The following is a 17775-nucleotide window of genomic DNA, read 5'->3' on the forward strand; positions in this document are numbered from 1 at the left end:
TGAGGAATGTCAGGAACTTCTGTTAGTCTACCTAAGTTCAGCAAGCGCTGGCACATCCACGATGGGGCCGACCGATCTTTTGGTCACTGGTGGGGCTTCTGGACTGCCAGCTTGCCTCTTTTAAATGCACTTCTTCAGTTTCTTGGGTATACAAGTCCATTAAAGGTAGCTCACGTAGGTTCTTTCAAGTCGTCGCCAGTGTTAAAATGAAGAATGATGCGCAGGCAAGTCTTGTAAGTAAAGGTAGTGGATTTATTCTTCAAGTTACATCACAGGCTCTAGGTTACAGGAAGATGTTCTGATCCATAAAAGTACCCCACCAGGAGCAGCCTCCTCACTGCTCAGCCCTTCCACACCAACTGATTCTCCCTTCAATCCAAACTCACTGAACATTCTGTATGACCTCATCATAGGATGAGCATCTAGGCAGAGAACCACTGTAGGGAGAGTGCATTGGGTAATAAGTACATCACAACAGACTCATAACTAGATATACCGAGACTGCTTTGAGATCTAAGGGATAGACCATTTGCAGTACATATTACAGCACTCTGTTTTCTTTTTATTCTTTAAAGCACAAATAAAGTAGACCCCGCTCCCAAGCCATCTGCATTGTATCTGTTTGTTGTTTTGTGCTACGGTGTTGCCTTTTCATAAAAAGAGGATTCAAATTCTCCCATTAAAACCGAGTTCATTTCCCTCACCAATATGCTTCAGTCTGAACCCATGTTTAAGGACTGCCGTGTTCTGGACTAAAGGTTGTTATCGCAGCTGGAATTCCTATCGGATTTGGCCCCGGCTCATAGATCGTGGAGGTCGGAGCACTGAGCTGTCTCAATTGGTTTGTGTTTTATTCAGCCAGCTGGAATGTTGTCATTGGAAGTCTTTCGGCCCATAGGATAAAGTTGGCAGGAACTTTGCTTTTATAACTTGAATCTGTTCCTTCATTGAAGTCCTGCCTGATCTCAGTCTGTTTTATGAAATGCAGCTGTTAGTTGACCAGTCTTATTTCCCAGTGCATCATGGTGTGCCTTGATTGAACCACTTGCCTGAAATATGATCCCAATATCTTGATAAGATTAAAGGCACTTTACGTTTTTTTTCCTGGGGTTTCCATACATAAGTAGAGTTTGTGTGGTTTTCTATAGCTCCCATCTTTGAATTGTCATTGTCAACCACCAGCCTTTTCGTTTAACAGTATTCCCCCAAAGCAAGTATTTTGGAACCCTCCCCTACATTTGGTCGAGCACAACTGTATCTTCTGCATATTGCATTATATAAGATGATTAATTACCCAGGTTTGGCTTGCAAGATCCCTATTTTTTGTCAGTTAAGGTGTTGTCATTTTCTAGTTTTACCTGAATACAGTTTTTTTGTGTACAGGGCCATGATGGCTCTTAGGGTTAGCAGCTGAAATTGTGGTTCTATTTAATTGTTATAGAGAATGGGTGCAGGGGTGTAGCCTCATGGAACCCTGCAAGTAATATAGAGCAAGGGTCATCTGAAGTTCTACCTATAGATGAGTTGGTCATGCCCAGAGAACAAAGAGGAGAACCAACGGAGAACAGTCTGTGTGGTGCGCATGCATCAGGAGAGGATAGAGAGGAGAGTCTCATGTTTAACAGCATCAAAGCTGCTCGGTTCAGCAGCATAAGGAAGGAGGAGCCTCCTCCGTTGGGGAATTGAATTGCGTCATTGACTATCTGGGGCACAAACTTTATTGGTATGAACGTAGGAGTTTGGTGTGGGCAAAGTTAGACTGAAGTTGAAGAGCGTTTGGATGAAAGTCCTTCATAGTATTGTGAACTGGCCCTCAATTGTGGTGTTCTGCCTAACCTGGTATCTTTCTTGCCCACTGGGCGAGGTTCTCCGTGTGTTCTGTGGATTGCTTCCTGTATGGGTTGAGCTCTGTTGGCCAATTTGTTATGCTGGTTGGCCGCTCTGTTAAGATGGCCAGTCGGCATTTTCATTAACTAGGATGTATTTCTCTATTGCAACACACCAGTCACCTTATTCACAGAAATGTATGCTGAGCTTAGGATCGTTGTCAGTTTTCCCTGTCCAGAACTGCTATGCCTCATCAGCTGTATTACCATCACAGTATTACAATATTGCTTTGGTAATTCCACCAGTGGAGAATTCTCTAGTGGAAATTACTTGTATGAATCAAATTACCTTATGATTGCTTTTCCGAGGGATTATATGTTCCTCACCTTTTATCAATCCCATTCAAAATATTCCCTCTAATGGTTCTTGTCAGCATCTGTGTGTGTTAACCTTTTTAACGCCATGTGTTATGATTGACATCCGTTGATGGATATTATTATAAGGTGTACCTCACTTTTGATGTTCTCACCCCTCTATGCAAAATTCTGTGAGTTTAGTAATTGATCTTAATTCCTTTCTTATAGGTGAGAAGGGAGGATTTGGACAGCTGGAAATATGTGGAGCTTTACCTGGTGGCTGATTATGCTGAGGTAAGAATGATATTCCCAACCATCTATAAATGCCACGTGTTAGCAGTACAGCACTCTGAACACTACATTATTGTTGCCAGAAGCACAAGAAGTAAACCGCACTCTTTTGAAGTCTCTCAGCTGCTTTAGGCATGGCAAAAGGGTCTATTTTAGAATACTGGCCTAGGAATAGATCTGCAATCACACACCCTTAGCAGCCATTCTCTTTCCACAATTCCACTTATTTCACACTGCCTACAACTCCACAGCCCCCTTCAATGGTTACTAAATCTAACATAGAGTGTAAGGTTTATTCATTTTGGTGGTAGATTCTCTGTCATATTACTTCTCCATCCCATATCAATGGACGAGTCTTAAAGAAAAGAAAAACTGGGGCAAAGTCCATCATCTTCACAGTTGAAGCATTGCAATAGTTCGTTTCCCTGCATCATTCCGCATAGGACTGTACGCATTTTAGGAAAATAAAACTCATAATCCATTAGAAAAAGAACACACATTTCCTTTAAACGTGCATTCAGAAAACTTCAAAAAAGGGGGTGAAAGTATTTTCTAAGCTGTGTGGAGTTATTTTGAAATAGACCTTGAACCCATTTTTGAGTGCGTGCAAATAGCGCAGGAATATCTGCAGTCTGCTGTCCTGTATTCTTCAGTGCCTTTCACTGCTTGGTGTCCCTGTAGTCAAATTATATATCTCCATCTGGCTTCAGTATGGGGAAAATGCAATTTATCTTGGACTCCTGGTTATGCTGTCTCTAGTCTAGTATGAGTCCTACACTCTGAAGCCGGAGTCCTGTTAAAACTGAGAATGAGTGACTGGAGTCCCAGTACTGCGTTCGCTTAACAAGTGCAGAAATACATTGGTTTAATCTCCTGGCCAATTCAAACTTCCATTCTTGGGGAACTAATGTTTCTAAGCCACAGCGTTGTTCACTAACGCCTCTGGCCAATCAGTAAGATGCTCTTAGAGGGGCCTGCTCTATCATGAGCAGGACTTGATGGCCAGTTGAATTTGCACAAACAACGAAAAGGTGACAGGAGGAATGCTTGAATGAATCTCAGACACTAGCTCTTGCTCAGGACCATTTTCCAGATCATTGTTCTTCGCCCACTGTGCCATTCTAGACAGAGACCTGACTTTGCACATCAGTCTCAGTCCTGCTCCAGTAGGAACAGTCCAGCCCAAACTAGCAAGCACAGTTCCCTCCAGATGTGACCACAAGCAACCCCAGACTGGTTTTGACCTGATTAAGCCCCATCAGTGAGGTATAACTTGAGTCCTATGGCCCACGGAGCACGAGACCCAGGTCTGGGCATACCTGTCGTACTTAGGGTGTCTACTACAATAGGCGATACAAGAAAAAGCCAGAACTTACGAGCAAGCTTTGCCACACCACCTCAATTTTCCACTAACCTCATTTCATTTCATTGTGTTCTTTGCTTTGTATCTGTTTTTATAATGGTTTCCCAAACATATGTAACGTTGTGGGGAAGAGGTGGGCCTGTTATGTGCCCGAAAGAGATAAACTAATTGTTCAGCAACCGTTAGTCATTCTGTAAACAAAACCCTATTCAAATCCTATTTACAGCGATTTCTGTTTTTGCTGTACTGACAGTGACCATCTCTGCAGTGATTGTCACTGACATTGTAGAGCAAAAACCTCATTTAGAGCAGTTCCTTGTGACACCATAAAGCGACTAACCCTAACTATAGCACAACAAACTTCTTGCTGGCAAAAGAAGAAATTTAAATGCAGTGTGCTGTAGTAATACGGTAGAGAGGGAAATCGCACATATATATTTCTTCCTAATTATGCCATATCGAGAACCTTCAAATACAGCTAATTTCCTTGCGCCAGCATTTCCCAGTCACAATGATATGCAATTGAATGACTAGTGCAGAGAGCCCTGGATGAAGAATACATAACCGAAGACCTACAAATAAACCTAAATTGTGAGCGATAAAACATTAATGGTCCAGAATACAGTGCCAGATCACTTTGAGAGTGAAGTCCTAACCAACACATTTTCTTGGGCATTAGATGGCTGACAATACACAATACACAATGCCAGAATCATCCAGTAATTTTATAATGCCCAGTGTGACTTCTGTCAGTTTTCGCAACTTGAAAGGCTAAAAGTTAAAAGTTGGAGGCCACCATCTTTCTCCCTCCTTGCTGTTCTCTGAAACATTTTAAGTGGAAAGATGCACATTCGCTACTCTAACTGGAGCACTCATGCCAGTGCATTCACTTTAAGGTGCAAAGGTTTATCTTTCAGCTATGGGAGGCAACCAGCGCATGGTGAGAGAGCAGGGAAGCGTACCATTCAATCAATCAATCAATCAGGGGTTTGTAAAGAGGGGCTACTCACCCGTGAGGGTCTCAAGACGCCATTTCGCACATCAAATCTCTTTTCCAGCACCCCCATGCTGATATCCGACGCTCCATCAGCAAACACATGACTTGTGGTCAACATTAATTGATTGTCTGCTCATCCCGGGTAAAGGAAATCCATTATAGTTCCCCTTTGATTGATTGGAGTACTGATAGAGCGCAACTATCACCCTACGGGCATCTTGGCGCTTGCATTGGGAACCCGTCCTGGTTTTTCCCTGTAAGATAACCCGTACTGGGCATCCCCAAGGTGAAAGCCAGGCATCCCGCCGCGGGGGGCCGTTGTGGAGATTAAGCAGGCTTGTTGCCCAGAGCTGCATAGTGTGAACTCGTGCTTAGAGTGGGCACCGAAACGAGAATTATCGAGTCCGTGGACAGTTGGGTTCTGGACCCTGCCGCGTCGGGAATCGAACCCAGGTCCCGAGCCTGATCTCTGCTTCAGGGTATGCCTCCTCTAACCAGTGAGCTACACTTCTCCACTTCTCCTTTGCACAGCCTTGTGCGATACAGTCAATGGATGGGTCGAATTTGGTGATTTTCCAATCAATCAATCAATCAATCAATCATAGCATTTGTAAAGCGCACTACATACCTGTGAGGGTCTCAAGGCGCTGGGGGGGGGGTGCTGCTACTGTTCGAAGAGCCAGGTCTTGAGGAGTCTCCTGAAGGATAGAAGGTCTTCGGTCTGCCGTAGGCGGATGGGGAGGGTGTTCCACGTCTTGGCGGCGAGGTGGGAGAATGATCTGCCACCGGCGGTCACTCTTCGGATGCGGGGGATGATGGCGAGGGCATGATCTGCGGAGCGGAGCTGGCGGGCGGGGGTGTAGAGGCTGAGTCGTCTGTTGAAGTACGCTGGTCTGGTGTCGTGGAGTGCCTTGTGTGCGTGGGTGAGGAGCTTGAAGGTTATCCTCTTGTTGATGGGGAGCCAGTGCAGGTCTTTCAGGTGGGGTGTGATGTGGCTGCGGCGGGGGATGTCCAGGATCAGGCGATCTGGATGCGTTGGAGTCGTTTCAGGAGTTTGGCCGGGGCTCCTGCGTAGAGTGCGTTGCCGTAGTCCAGTCTGCTGCTGTCGAGGGACTGGGTGACCGTCCTTCTAGTTTCGGTGGGGATCCACTTGAAGATCCTGCGAAGCATGCGGAGGGTGTTGAAGCAGGAGGAGGAGACGGCGTTGACCTGCTTTGTCATGGAGAGTGTGGATTCGAGGATGACCCCTAGGTTTTGTGCGTGGTTGGTGGGTGAAGGGGGTGCTCCTAGTGCCGTCAGCCACCAGGAGTCGTCCCAGGCCGAGGGGGTGGAGCCGAGGATGAGGACCTCCATTTTGTCCGAGTACAGCTTCAGTCGGCTGTTCCTTTTCCAGGGTAGAGGACTATTATAATCTCTAGGTTTACCACTTGCGGGCCCTGCACACATGTTTGTCAAACTGGGAATCCTAGGAACTCCCCCACCTGTACTGCTGGCCTGCAGCAGCTCTCATCTGGTGGTAGACATCTGGGAATTCCTCCCTCGGGACACCTGACCCCAGGGAGACAAAGACAGTGGGCTTCTGCCAGTTCAGACCCAAGAGGCTCCACCTCCTGCCTCACTCTCTAGGCATGCAGGAAATCAGCAGCAAGTACCACCACCCAATTCCAGCATGACAACTTTCTGGTGAAAGTGTTATCTTTCACAATCCGGTTGGTCCGCTCCACCCACATCTTGTTTCGGAAGCTGGCTGCAGCTGCAAGACCTTGATAAAGAGGGGCTAACTCCTCCCTCAGGCATGGTCTAATTTGTGGCAGTGCAATCACATAGGCTCTAAAAGGGCTGTCCGTGGTCATATATTTCAATAAAGGAATGAGGTGATTTGTCCCATTTAAAAAAAACTAAAATTGTTTTATTAGGCTATCAAATGGCTTTCTCGTGTCCTCTTTGCAACAGGGAAACCCTGGGCCAACTGCTAGCTGAACTAGGCCTCTTTCACATTCCTAGTGCATTAGAAGTTTGTAAACATATAATAATGAAGAGCTCGATTTTGCAAAAGTGGGATAGTTTGTCTCTTCTAAAGCATTTGTAAATGTTTTCTTTACACGCTCCCAGAGTTCTCGTACTATGTGAATGACTAAAAAAAACGTGTTTTATTGAATTTTTGTAAATTTATAGTGCTGTAGTTTGTTTCTTTGGGTTTTTATTTCCTGCCCAAGATCCTGAAGGATTTTTTGCCTCCGTTCCACAGGCTTGATCAAGGGATATTTGTGTTTTTTCAATTAAAAAAAGTGTACCGGGGCAGTTCACAGCTCCATGCCCTACTTTTCTTTCACACTCATTTTTATTGAGGATTAAGGAGGATCAGGACAGTAAACGGCCACCCTGGTTGAATTGTGAGCATGGCACCATTTCAACTGCGAGCTTTGCCAGTCATCTCTCACCATCATTTTATTAAGGATGAAGGGGGAACCAGGAAGGTGACCGCTGTGGCAATGCCTGGTTTGCAGTTGCAGACAGGTTGCCGGCACAGCTGTGAGCTGGCCTTAGAACACACTTTCTAGGGGAGAATTAGCACCCCCCCCTCTTCACCATAAGCCTTGGGCAAGGCGAGGGAAGCATAATGCAACCCTTGGACCCTCTGGCAAGGCAGAAGACCAAAAGGTTTGCAGTTGCAGACAGGTAGCCGGCACAGCTGTGAGCTGGCCTTAGAACACACTTTCTAGGGGAGAATTAGCACCCCCCCTCTTCACCATAAGCCTTGGGCAAGGCGAGGGAAGCATAATGCAACCCTTGGACCCTCTGGCAAGGCAGAAGACCAAAAGGTTTGCAGTTGCAGACAGGTTGGCGGCACAGCTGTGAGCTGTCTTTAGAACATACTTTCTAGGGGAGAATTAGCACCCCCCCTCTCTACCATAAGCCTTGGGCAAGGCGAGGGGAGTGTAATGCAACCCTAGGACTCTCTGGCAAGGCAGAAGACCAAAAGGTTTGCAGTTGCAGACAGGTTGCAGGCACAGCTGTGAGATGGCCTTAGAACACACTTTCTAGGGGAGAATTAGCACCCCCCCTCTCTACCATAAGCTTTGGGCAAGGCGAGGGGAGTGTAATGCAACCCTAGAACCCTCTGGCAAGGCAGAAGACCAAAAGGGTAAAATCAACGCAGAGGGCAGCACAAACACCCATCCTGGCCATTAAACAATTCCGTGTATCAACTAACTGTTTCAGCTAAGAGATGGCTTGATGGAAATTAAATATCTCTCACCCTGCCCTGGGGAAAGGTGGTGGACATATAGAAACTTCTTTCACTCTGAGGGTAGGCTTGGAAGAGAAAAGGAGCCAGCCTTTGGGCAAGGTGTAGGTGATCACCCAGGGGGCCACTTGACAAGGATTTATTCTTATACTTGGATCTGTGCCAAAGCTGGGATTTATTTCTAATGTATCTTGGTCTGCACCAGGTGTTGTGGAGAGGGAGTAAATATGATGATGAAATGCATATTTCAGTGTGAAATGTGAACTATTTTCCATATTTCACAGTCTCCTGCACCCAAATGTTCTATTTATATGTGTGGCATATGTACAGCTTCAACATGCCGAAAAGACAGCAGAGTGCTCCCTATATATGTAGGTATATCCTACCTCTGCTTAAATATGTAGGCTTATGGTATAGCTGCAGATGTGCATAGAACTTGGTGATTAGCCTTTGAATGCAGTGCCTTGACAATTTCTGTTCTTTCTCATGAGCTTGCTGAGCAACTCCCGTAACTTCAATGTTGCTCTGATCCCACTCATGGAACAGTCCGCTTTGGAATCCTATTGCTGTCTATGCCCAAGCAACTTACTCACTTATTCACCTGCCTCTCTTGTCCAGTTTCAGAAACATGAGTACGATCTTGTGAGAACAAAACAGAAAATGATAGAAGTTGCCAACTACATTGACAAGGTGAGTCCATTTGTGGTGTGCTTGCCTTGCTAAAAATATCACCTTTAACCCAAAGATCTCTCAACCTGACTAAAGACTGTGAATCGAGATGTTGGTTAGTTTCAGTGAATGGGCTAAACAGGGGCCATTAGCTCTGTTTATGGATACTGGTACAGTGCACAGTAGAGAATGCCAATATCAGTCAATAAAGATGAAGGGTCTAAAGTCTTTGATGTAGTGTTCATGTCATCCAGCTGTTCATTTTCTCATTCTGACTGGCTCAGTATGTTTTCTTGTACAAGAGGCTCATTTCACAAATACCTTGACAAGCATTCTCCATGATTTTGGCTGTTCCTCATCAATACAGTACTTTTGTGTGATAGTGGTATATGCAAAGCGGTAGTCCTTTTAACATGGATCTCTAGCGTCATTACCCATAACATGACCATGACACAACTAAGGGTTAGCAGCAGCTGATAGTAAGCTGTTGAGTGCAGGTGATTTTACCTGCACTCCAGTATGGAGACAGCCTACAGACTTCTCCTGAGTGAATTTATATATAAGCCCCTCCTGATTGTATATAGTTTTTACGTTTGTAGGATGTTGAACAAGGCTTAGTGGTTGTCAGTGCTGCTATCTCTCACTCTATACCTGCCCCCCTGCCCTTGCATCCCATTGGCTCAGTGTATAAAGCATTGTATAATCAAATGTGTGTGCCAGGATGAAATTACATCCACTGAAAGGAGCAAGGAGATTCTTGTGTTACCTCGTCTGGGTGAAGCCAGTTCCAGCAGGTCAACATGTGATCTGAGAAGCACAACATTTGCATAAAGAGACCTTAAAAACAGACATGGGCTACCTGCCAGGCCTGTAGCCAAAAGAATATTTTTAGAGGGGCATGGCTCAAAGCTATGACCAAACATTAAAGTTATGCTCTATAGATGCATTTTTTTTCAAATACGGGTTGTACTACTAAATAACAACCCCCAGAATATCGTGGTACAAGAATATAAAGCACAGAATATTGAAAGGTAAATGTATATAGGGAAGTATAGGATTACTATTCCTAGCTCTACATCTATGTACCTTGAAAAAATAAAATATATATATATGTATATATCAGTTTCAGTTTTTAACGTCTTTATTTCGAATATTCTTCATAAAAGACAAAATATTTACATACATATAAATAATAACAATATTACATAATCAATGATATTATATGAAAATTAAGCGTAAAGAACAATAAAACAAAAAGAATTAAGAGTTGATTAAAACCTCAATTAAATTAAATATGTGCATAAAGACGACAAGAGAAGATTATTATTGAACAAATGCATATAAAAAGACACAACATCAATACTGGTCGGAGACACAATCTAGTAAAGTAACGTACTATATGGGTTTTTCATGACGGTATGTTACAAACTGTCTTAGACCTTAATAACCAAGCCCATCCAAGGAATTTGGCCAATCCAATGGAAAGACATTCAGAGGTGTTAGTTCTTAGAATGAGCAAGGCTTCACTGCTCGACCGGGTCTTTAATCTATAGCATATAGGCTTTAGCCACTTGTGGCGTGGTTCACGGTAAGCATTACAAACAAACAAGAAATGACCTATTGTTTCTTTATGGTCAGTACAACATGGACAAAGTGAAGTCGCCGGCTTCTGCCAACCACTGGTGAAGGCCCGTAATGGCAATGTACCTAGACGGAACTGAAAGTAAAGTTTCCTATCTAAGGTTTTGACAATTACATCCCAAAAGCACTCGGTATGAGGGACTATTTTATGTAGCAGGAACAGACCGGTCAGGTTCGGTTTCTCTGAAAGAGCAACGTGTTCATCTTTAACCATAGACCAGAAGAGAGATTTAAAATCTTTCTTAGAGGGAAAGATGTGAGAGCCCGGCTCAAACCACAACTGGGGGAGGCCCATTCCGATAAGAGTGTTTCTAATTGACTTAAACCATGGAATTTCACCTGCCCCCTGTTGTGATCTAACATCCTGAAGCTCTTGGGCAAACATGGCAAGTTCCGGTGTGGACCATATTCGTCTCCATAACGCCACCATCCTGTACTGGGCTTGATGTTTAATTGAATGGAACCCCATATCCATCAATAGTGGTAGAGCGGGTGTTGATGGAGGAAGACTGACTAGGTTTCGGAAAAATTTGTTCTGTATCCTATCAAGGACAGCCAGGTCCACACAACCCCATATATCAGCCCCGTATAATATGGCAGAGCTGATTTTTGCACAATATATTTTAAGAGCGGGCAATACCCTTTTGGTCAGAGAACTCCGCTGCTCCTTCACCAGACAACCGGATAGACGCGTAAATTTCAAGCTAAGCGCCGCAATTTGCTCTTTCCAGCGTAATCTATAGTCCATTGTCACACCAAGATAGGTCATAACTTCAACCTGTTCCAGACTAGACCCGTTCATCGTAACATTGCCCCTCTGTGGTTTTTTCTTTGTGAAGACCATAAATTTGGTTTTGTTGATGTTAATTTCTAAATCGTTCTCATTGCAGAAATCCACAAATTTGTCTATAGCTACCTGCAGACCCTTCTGTGTTTTAGCCAATATGAGCGTGTCATCAGCAAAAATTAAAAGGGGGAGGCTTAGTGGTTGTCAGTGCTGCTATCTCTCACTCTATACCTGCCCCCCTGCCCTTGCATCCCATTGGCTCAGTGTATAAAGCATTGTATAATCAAATGTGTGTGCCAGGATGAAATTACATCCACTGAAAGGAGCAAGGAGATTCTTGTGTTACCTCGTCTGGGTGAAGCCAGTTCCAGCAGGTCAACATGTGATCTGAGAAGCACAACATTTGCATAAAGAGACCTTAAAAACAGACATGGGCTACCTGCCAGGCCTGTAGCCAAAAGAATATTTTTAGAGGGGCATGGCTCAAAGCTATGACCAAACATTAAAGTTATGCTCTATAGATGCATTTTTTTTCAAATACGGGTTGTACTACTAAATAACAACCCCCAGAATATCGTGGTACAAGAATATAAAGCACAGAATATTGAAAGGTAAATGTATATAGGGAAGTATAGGATTACTATTCCTAGCTCTACATCTATGTACCTTGAAAAAATAAAATATATATATATGTATATATATAAATATATATATATATTTTTTGCATAGTAGGTGCATAATATATATATTTTGCATAGTAGGTGAATATATGTGGTATAAGGTATAGAAAAACTTTCCTTAAATCTCAGTATCTTGAATTCCATTGTCTGTCTTCGATGTTCTGTGCCTTCGATGTTCTGGTTTGGATTTCCAGGTGCACACCATGTTATTCTATGTGAAGGAATAAATGGATTTTTGAAGGCACATAATAAAGCACACTCAATCAACATTTCACAATCCAACTTTAAATCCTAACAATTAGATGGGATTTAAAGTATAGGGGTGTGAAGTTGTAAAGTAGGCTTACTCGCATCTTTGTGTCTTTTCTTAATTATTCAAGCCTTGTGCAATAAAAAGTAATTTTTTTGAAAAAATCAGCAGGCCTTCCTCCCACACATCTTACATCAGTGATGGATGTCCAGCCACCACACTCAAAATGTATTTGCCAGAGGATGTCTTACCTGGGACATTCTGCATCAGTAAGTTAGCATACTTGGGAGGCCTAAAAGGATAAGTCTTACATCATTTAAACTTAGGAAACGTCATCTGCTTCATAAAGTGTGGAGTTTCCTAATTGTGGCCAACTTCGTAAGTGAAGTTTTCATCTAACCCACCACTAATTCAAAATAACTTTACAGAGAGCTTAGAGCATGTCCATCAAGAATATCTTGGGAAATTAGTGGCGAACAGTGTGTGTTAAACATTTTAGGACTGCAACAGTGGTGAAAGCTAAATATAATTTAAATGTCGTTTTACAGGGGTAGTTCCTGCCATCAATTTCCCTATAAGGTTGTGAACAATAATGGATAGTTCAATTACATTTTATAGCACCAGTCAAAATTACATGGATCTTAAGCAGGCTCTGACATTGGCATACACTTCTCATAGTTACAGGCAGGTAGAAGGTGTTGTACAAAAGGAGACCTTTGTGAAACATCAACCAGCAAGACAGGTAGATGTGATAAAGGATAGGTGACAGTTTGAGCCTGGGATAGGTCTATTTAAGGCTTGTGGCTTGGCTGAAGACCCTAGTCCCATCTCCAGTTAGAGGAGCCATAAATGGGCATGCAGCAGAACTGCCTTTAATGCTCCGAGTGGTGGTTTCCCGGTTTGCATACAGGATCCTGCTCTGTGATAACATATTTGTTTGATGCTGCTTGCATGGTACCTCTCAATTAGATGCTACAGAGTCATCCAATTCCAGAATTATGGACATGCTCTACCCTTTCGCATGCAGTAGACTCCTTGCAAAGACACTCTAAGGTGACACCCCCTATGTGGTTAACATTGCTTAGATGAGCATGTACTTTTGGTGTTGAATGTAGAAAGCATGGAAGTCTGACGTGTGCTAGAAATGAAAAATATTTACTTGCAGAGGGATTGTTTGGTGTTACCTACTCATCTTCCAGAGAGAAATAAGGACCCAATAAAATCACCCTAATTGCTAGGCATCATCTGGTTTCTAAAACACAAACTGAGAAAGAGACTTCTCTGGGAGAATGGTTGCTGTGGATTTATGGAACATCTGAAGGAAAGGCTCTTTGTAGTGACTTTGTCCTCCAAAACGTTTGGTGCTAACCGTCAATTGGAGTAGCGGGTTGGACGGAAGTCCACTGCCAGTGTACTCGATGTAAGCTGGCCGTTTAGCTTATTCATGAATCATCTTCCACATAGCAGATGTGGATGTGGCATGCGTTGTGTTAGGGAAAGTCTGGCACCTGAGGTACCAGAGATAAAAACCTTGTCTCTCTTGAAGGTCTAAGGAATGGACCATCCGATTAGAGAATGCTGCACTTCAAACCAGAGGAGGGAGACATCTTGAATGTAGAGATCATGCCCCAGTACAAGAGCTGCTGCCACTGGAGTGGGAACACTGAACACGCCTTTCTGCACCACCAGAACTGCACAGAGAAGCAGGGTAAAAGCGTGGCCTAACAACAAATAAGTGGTAGGTAGATAGTGAGTTGGGAACAGTAAATCTATACTTACTTGAATGTTCCTAACTTCACCATATTATGGCCACTATATATTTGGAGGACAATAATTTTGTAAACCGCTTGGCTGCACTGTTTTACAATGGTTAGGAGATTTATTTTCGCAACTCTGACAAGTCTTCATGTGCCTTTAAGGCCTTGTAGTGTATTAACAGAATGATAAAATATAACCATACGCGATCTTCAGTCCTGTCACCCAGCACTGTTCTTGGTCGCTAAGCCTAGGCTAACAATAGAGAAGATTGAAGCTATGCAGCTGAGGCTCCACATCTTGGGACTTCCCTACCAAAGAGTATTAGAATGGTTCCAGACACTTTCTGCTGGACCGGATGAGAACCTATTCTTCTGTGTCATAACCTTCCCAGCTGCACGTCAATGTGCTCTTTATTGTCAAAGCCTACTGTTGCCTATGTATGATTCTCTGTCCCAGGGTTTCTAAAAGGCCATTCATCTTGCAGTGTGCACCATCTTATCAGCAACAATAAATCAAACTAGCACTGTCAAGGTTATTGCTTGTGACACACAGTGCTTTGAACCAGCCAACAGGAACTCCTGCTTCTCTGACTGCACATCATGATTGTCATCAAGTAGCATTAGAGGATCTTCCTTCTGAAAGTAGGTAACGGATTCCCTAAGGATGGTCTTATAGGGTCCAGCGGCCCTCTGGTTATCTCTCTTTCATTTGTATTCTAGATATCTTATGTGCATATCTCATGTCTTTTTTGAGATTCAGCGGTACAAAAAGGGGTGGTGATGGACGGAGCATCAGAACCAATCAAACACTCACACCCAGTGAACAGATCTGGGTTTGATCCATCACCGTTTTTTAGCCCACTCTGCCACCCCAGTTCAGACATGGCCATATGCAAATCAGTCTGACCCTGTGCCTCATGGGAACAGTCCAGCCCGAACTGCCAAGCCATGCCTTCTCTGGACCGGAAACAAGCTTCCTAGGACCGGTTTCTGGCATTTCAGCCATCTTCAGCCAGGCTTGCTTGAATCCAGTGGCAAAGTGAGCAAGGGACTCACGTCTGAGCATACCCTGCCAACTTATGGCGAACAAAGCGGTACAAAAAGGGGTGGTGATGGACGGAGCATCAGAACCAATCAAACACTCACACCCAGTCAACAGATCTGGGTTTGATCCATCACCGTTTTTTAGCCCACTCTGCCACCCCAGTTCAGACATGGCCATATGCAAATCAGTCTGACCCTGTGCCTCATGGGAACAGTCCAGCCCGAACTGCCAAGCCATGCCTTCTCTGGACCGGAAACAAGCTTCCTAGGACCGGTTTCTGGCATTTCAGCCATCTTCAGCCAGGCTTGCTTGAATCCAGTGGCAAAGTGAGCAAGGGACTCACGTCTGAGTATACCCTGCCAACTTATGGCGAACAAAGCGGTACAAAAAGGGGTGGTGATGGACGAAGCATCAGAACCAATCAAACACTCACACCCAGTCAACAGATCTGGGTTTGATCCATCACCGTTTTTTAGCCCACTCTGCCACCCCAGTTCAGACATGGCCATATGCAAATCAGTCTGACCCTGTGCCTCATGGGAACAGTCCAGCCCGAACTGCCAAGCCATGCCTTCTCTGGACCGGAAACAAGCTTCCTAGGACCGGTTTCTGGCATTTCAGCCATCTTCAGCCAGGCTTGCTTGAATCCAGTGGCAAAGTGAGCAAGGGACTCACGTCTGAGCATACCCTGCCAACTTATGGCGAACAAAGCGGTACAAAACGGGGTGGTGATGGACGGAGCATCAGAACCAATCAAACACTCACACCCAGTCAACAGATCTGGGTTTGATCCATCACCGTTTTTTAGCCCACTCTGCCACCCCAGTTCAGACATGGCCATATATAAATCAGTCTGACCCTGTGCCTCATGGGAACAGTCCAGCCCGAACTGCCAAGCCATGCCTTCTCTGGACCGGAAACCAGCTTCCTAGGACCGGTTTCTGGCATTTCAGCCATCTTCAGCCAGGCTTGCTTGAATCCAGTGGCAAAGTGAGCAAGGGACTCAGGTCTGAACATACCCTGCCAACTTATGGCGAACAAAGCGGTACAAAAAGGGGTGGTGATGGACGGAGCATCAGAACCAATCAAACACTCACACCCACTCAACAGATCTGGGTTTGATCCATCACCGTTTTTTAGCCCACTCTGCCACCCCAGTTCAGACATGGCCATATGCAAATCAGTCTGACCCTGTGCCTCATGGGAACAGTCCAGCCCGAACTGCCAAGCCATGCCTCCTCTGGACCGGAAACAAGCTTCCTAGGACCGGTTTCTGGCATTTCAGCCATCTTCAGCCAGGCTTGCTTGAATCCAGTGGCAAAGTGAGCAAGGGACTCACGTCTGACCATACCCTGCCAACTTATGGCGAACAAAGCGGTACAAAAAGGGGTGGTGATGGACGGAGCATCAGAACCAATCAAACACTCACACCCAGTCAACAGATCTGGGTTTGATCCATCACCGTTTTTTAGCCCACTCTGCCACCCCAGTTCAGACATGGCCATATGCAAATCAGTCTGACCCTGTGCCTCATGGGAACAGTCCAGCCCGAACTGCCAAGCCATGCCTTCTCTGGACCGGAAACAAGCTTCCTAGGACCGGTTTCTGGCATTTCAGCCATCTTCAGCCAGGCTTGCTTGAATCCAGTGGCAAAGTGAGCAAGGGACTCACTTCTGAGCATACCCTGCCAACTTATGGCGAACAAAGCGGTACAAAAAGGGGTGGTGATGGACGGAGCATCAGAGCCAATGAAACACTCACACCCAGTCAACAGATCTGGGTTTGATCCATCACCGTTTTTTAGCCCACTCTGCCACCCCAGTTCAGACATGGCCATATGCAAATCAGTCTGACCCTGTGCCTCATGGGAACAGTCCAGCCCGAACTGCCAAGCCATGCCTTCTCTGGACCGGAAACAAGCTTCCTAGGACCGGTTTCTGGCATTTCAGCCATCTTCAGCCAGGCTTGCTTGAATCCAGTGGCAAAGTGAGCAAGGGACTCACGTCTGAGCATACCCTGCCAACTTATGGCGAACAAAGCGGTACAAAAAGGGGTGGTGATGGACGGAGCATCAGAACCAATCAAACACTCACACCCAGTCAACAGATCTGGGTTTGATCCATCACCGTTTTTTAGCCCACTCTGCCACCCCAGTTCAGACATGGCCATATGCAAATCAGTCTGACCCTGTGCCTCATGGGAACAGTCCAGCCCGAACTGCCAAGCCATGCCTTCTCTGGACCGGAAACAAGCTTCCTAGGACCGGTTTCTGGCATTTCAGCCATCTTCAGCCAGGCTTGCTTGAATCCAGTGGCAAAGTGAGCAAGGGACTCACGTCTGAGCATACCCTGCCAACTTATGGCGAACAAAGCGGTACAAAAAGGGGTGGTGATGGACGGAGCATCAGAACCAATCAAACACTCACACCCAGTCAACAGATCTGGGTTTGATCCATCACCGTTTTTTAGCCCACTCTGCCACCCCAGTTCAGACATGGCCGTATGCAAATCAGTCTGACCCTGTGCCTCATGGGAACAGTCCAGCCCGAACTGCCAAGCCATGCCTTCTCTGGACCGGAAACAAGCTTCCTAGGACCGGTTTCTGGCATTTCAGCCATCTTCAGCCAGGCTTGCTTGAATCCAGTGGCAAAGTGAGCAAGGGACTCACGTCTGAGCATACCCTGCCAACTTATGGCGAACAAAGTGGTACAAAAAGGGGTGGTGATGGACGGAGCATCAGAATCAATCAAACACTCACACCCAGTCAACAGATCTGGGTTTGATCCATCACCGTTTTTTAGCCCACTCTGCCACCCCAGTTCAGACATGGCCATATGCAAATCAGTCTGACCCTGTGCCTCATGGG

The 17775-nt window shown here is 45.1% G+C and overlaps 1 protein-coding gene across 1 annotated transcript in view; it reads left to right on the forward strand.

The window, feature by feature from the left end:
• Nucleotides 1–17775, forward strand: part of ADAM19 (ADAM metallopeptidase domain 19) — a 275869-nt gene that overhangs the window by 95469 nt on the left and 162625 nt on the right. Inside the window, exons 7-8 of the mRNA XM_085617602.1 lie at nucleotides 2412–2477; nucleotides 8700–8771. Of these exons, the coding sequence (XP_085473728.1) occupies nucleotides 2412–2477; nucleotides 8700–8771 (138 nt within the window). The remainder of the gene's footprint in view (nucleotides 1–2411; nucleotides 2478–8699; nucleotides 8772–17775) is intronic.

The sequence above is a fragment of the Triturus cristatus genome, chromosome 7, assembly GCF_964204655.1.
Source record: "Triturus cristatus chromosome 7, aTriCri1.1, whole genome shotgun sequence".
NCBI lineage: Eukaryota > Metazoa > Chordata > Amphibia > Caudata > Salamandridae > Triturus > Triturus cristatus.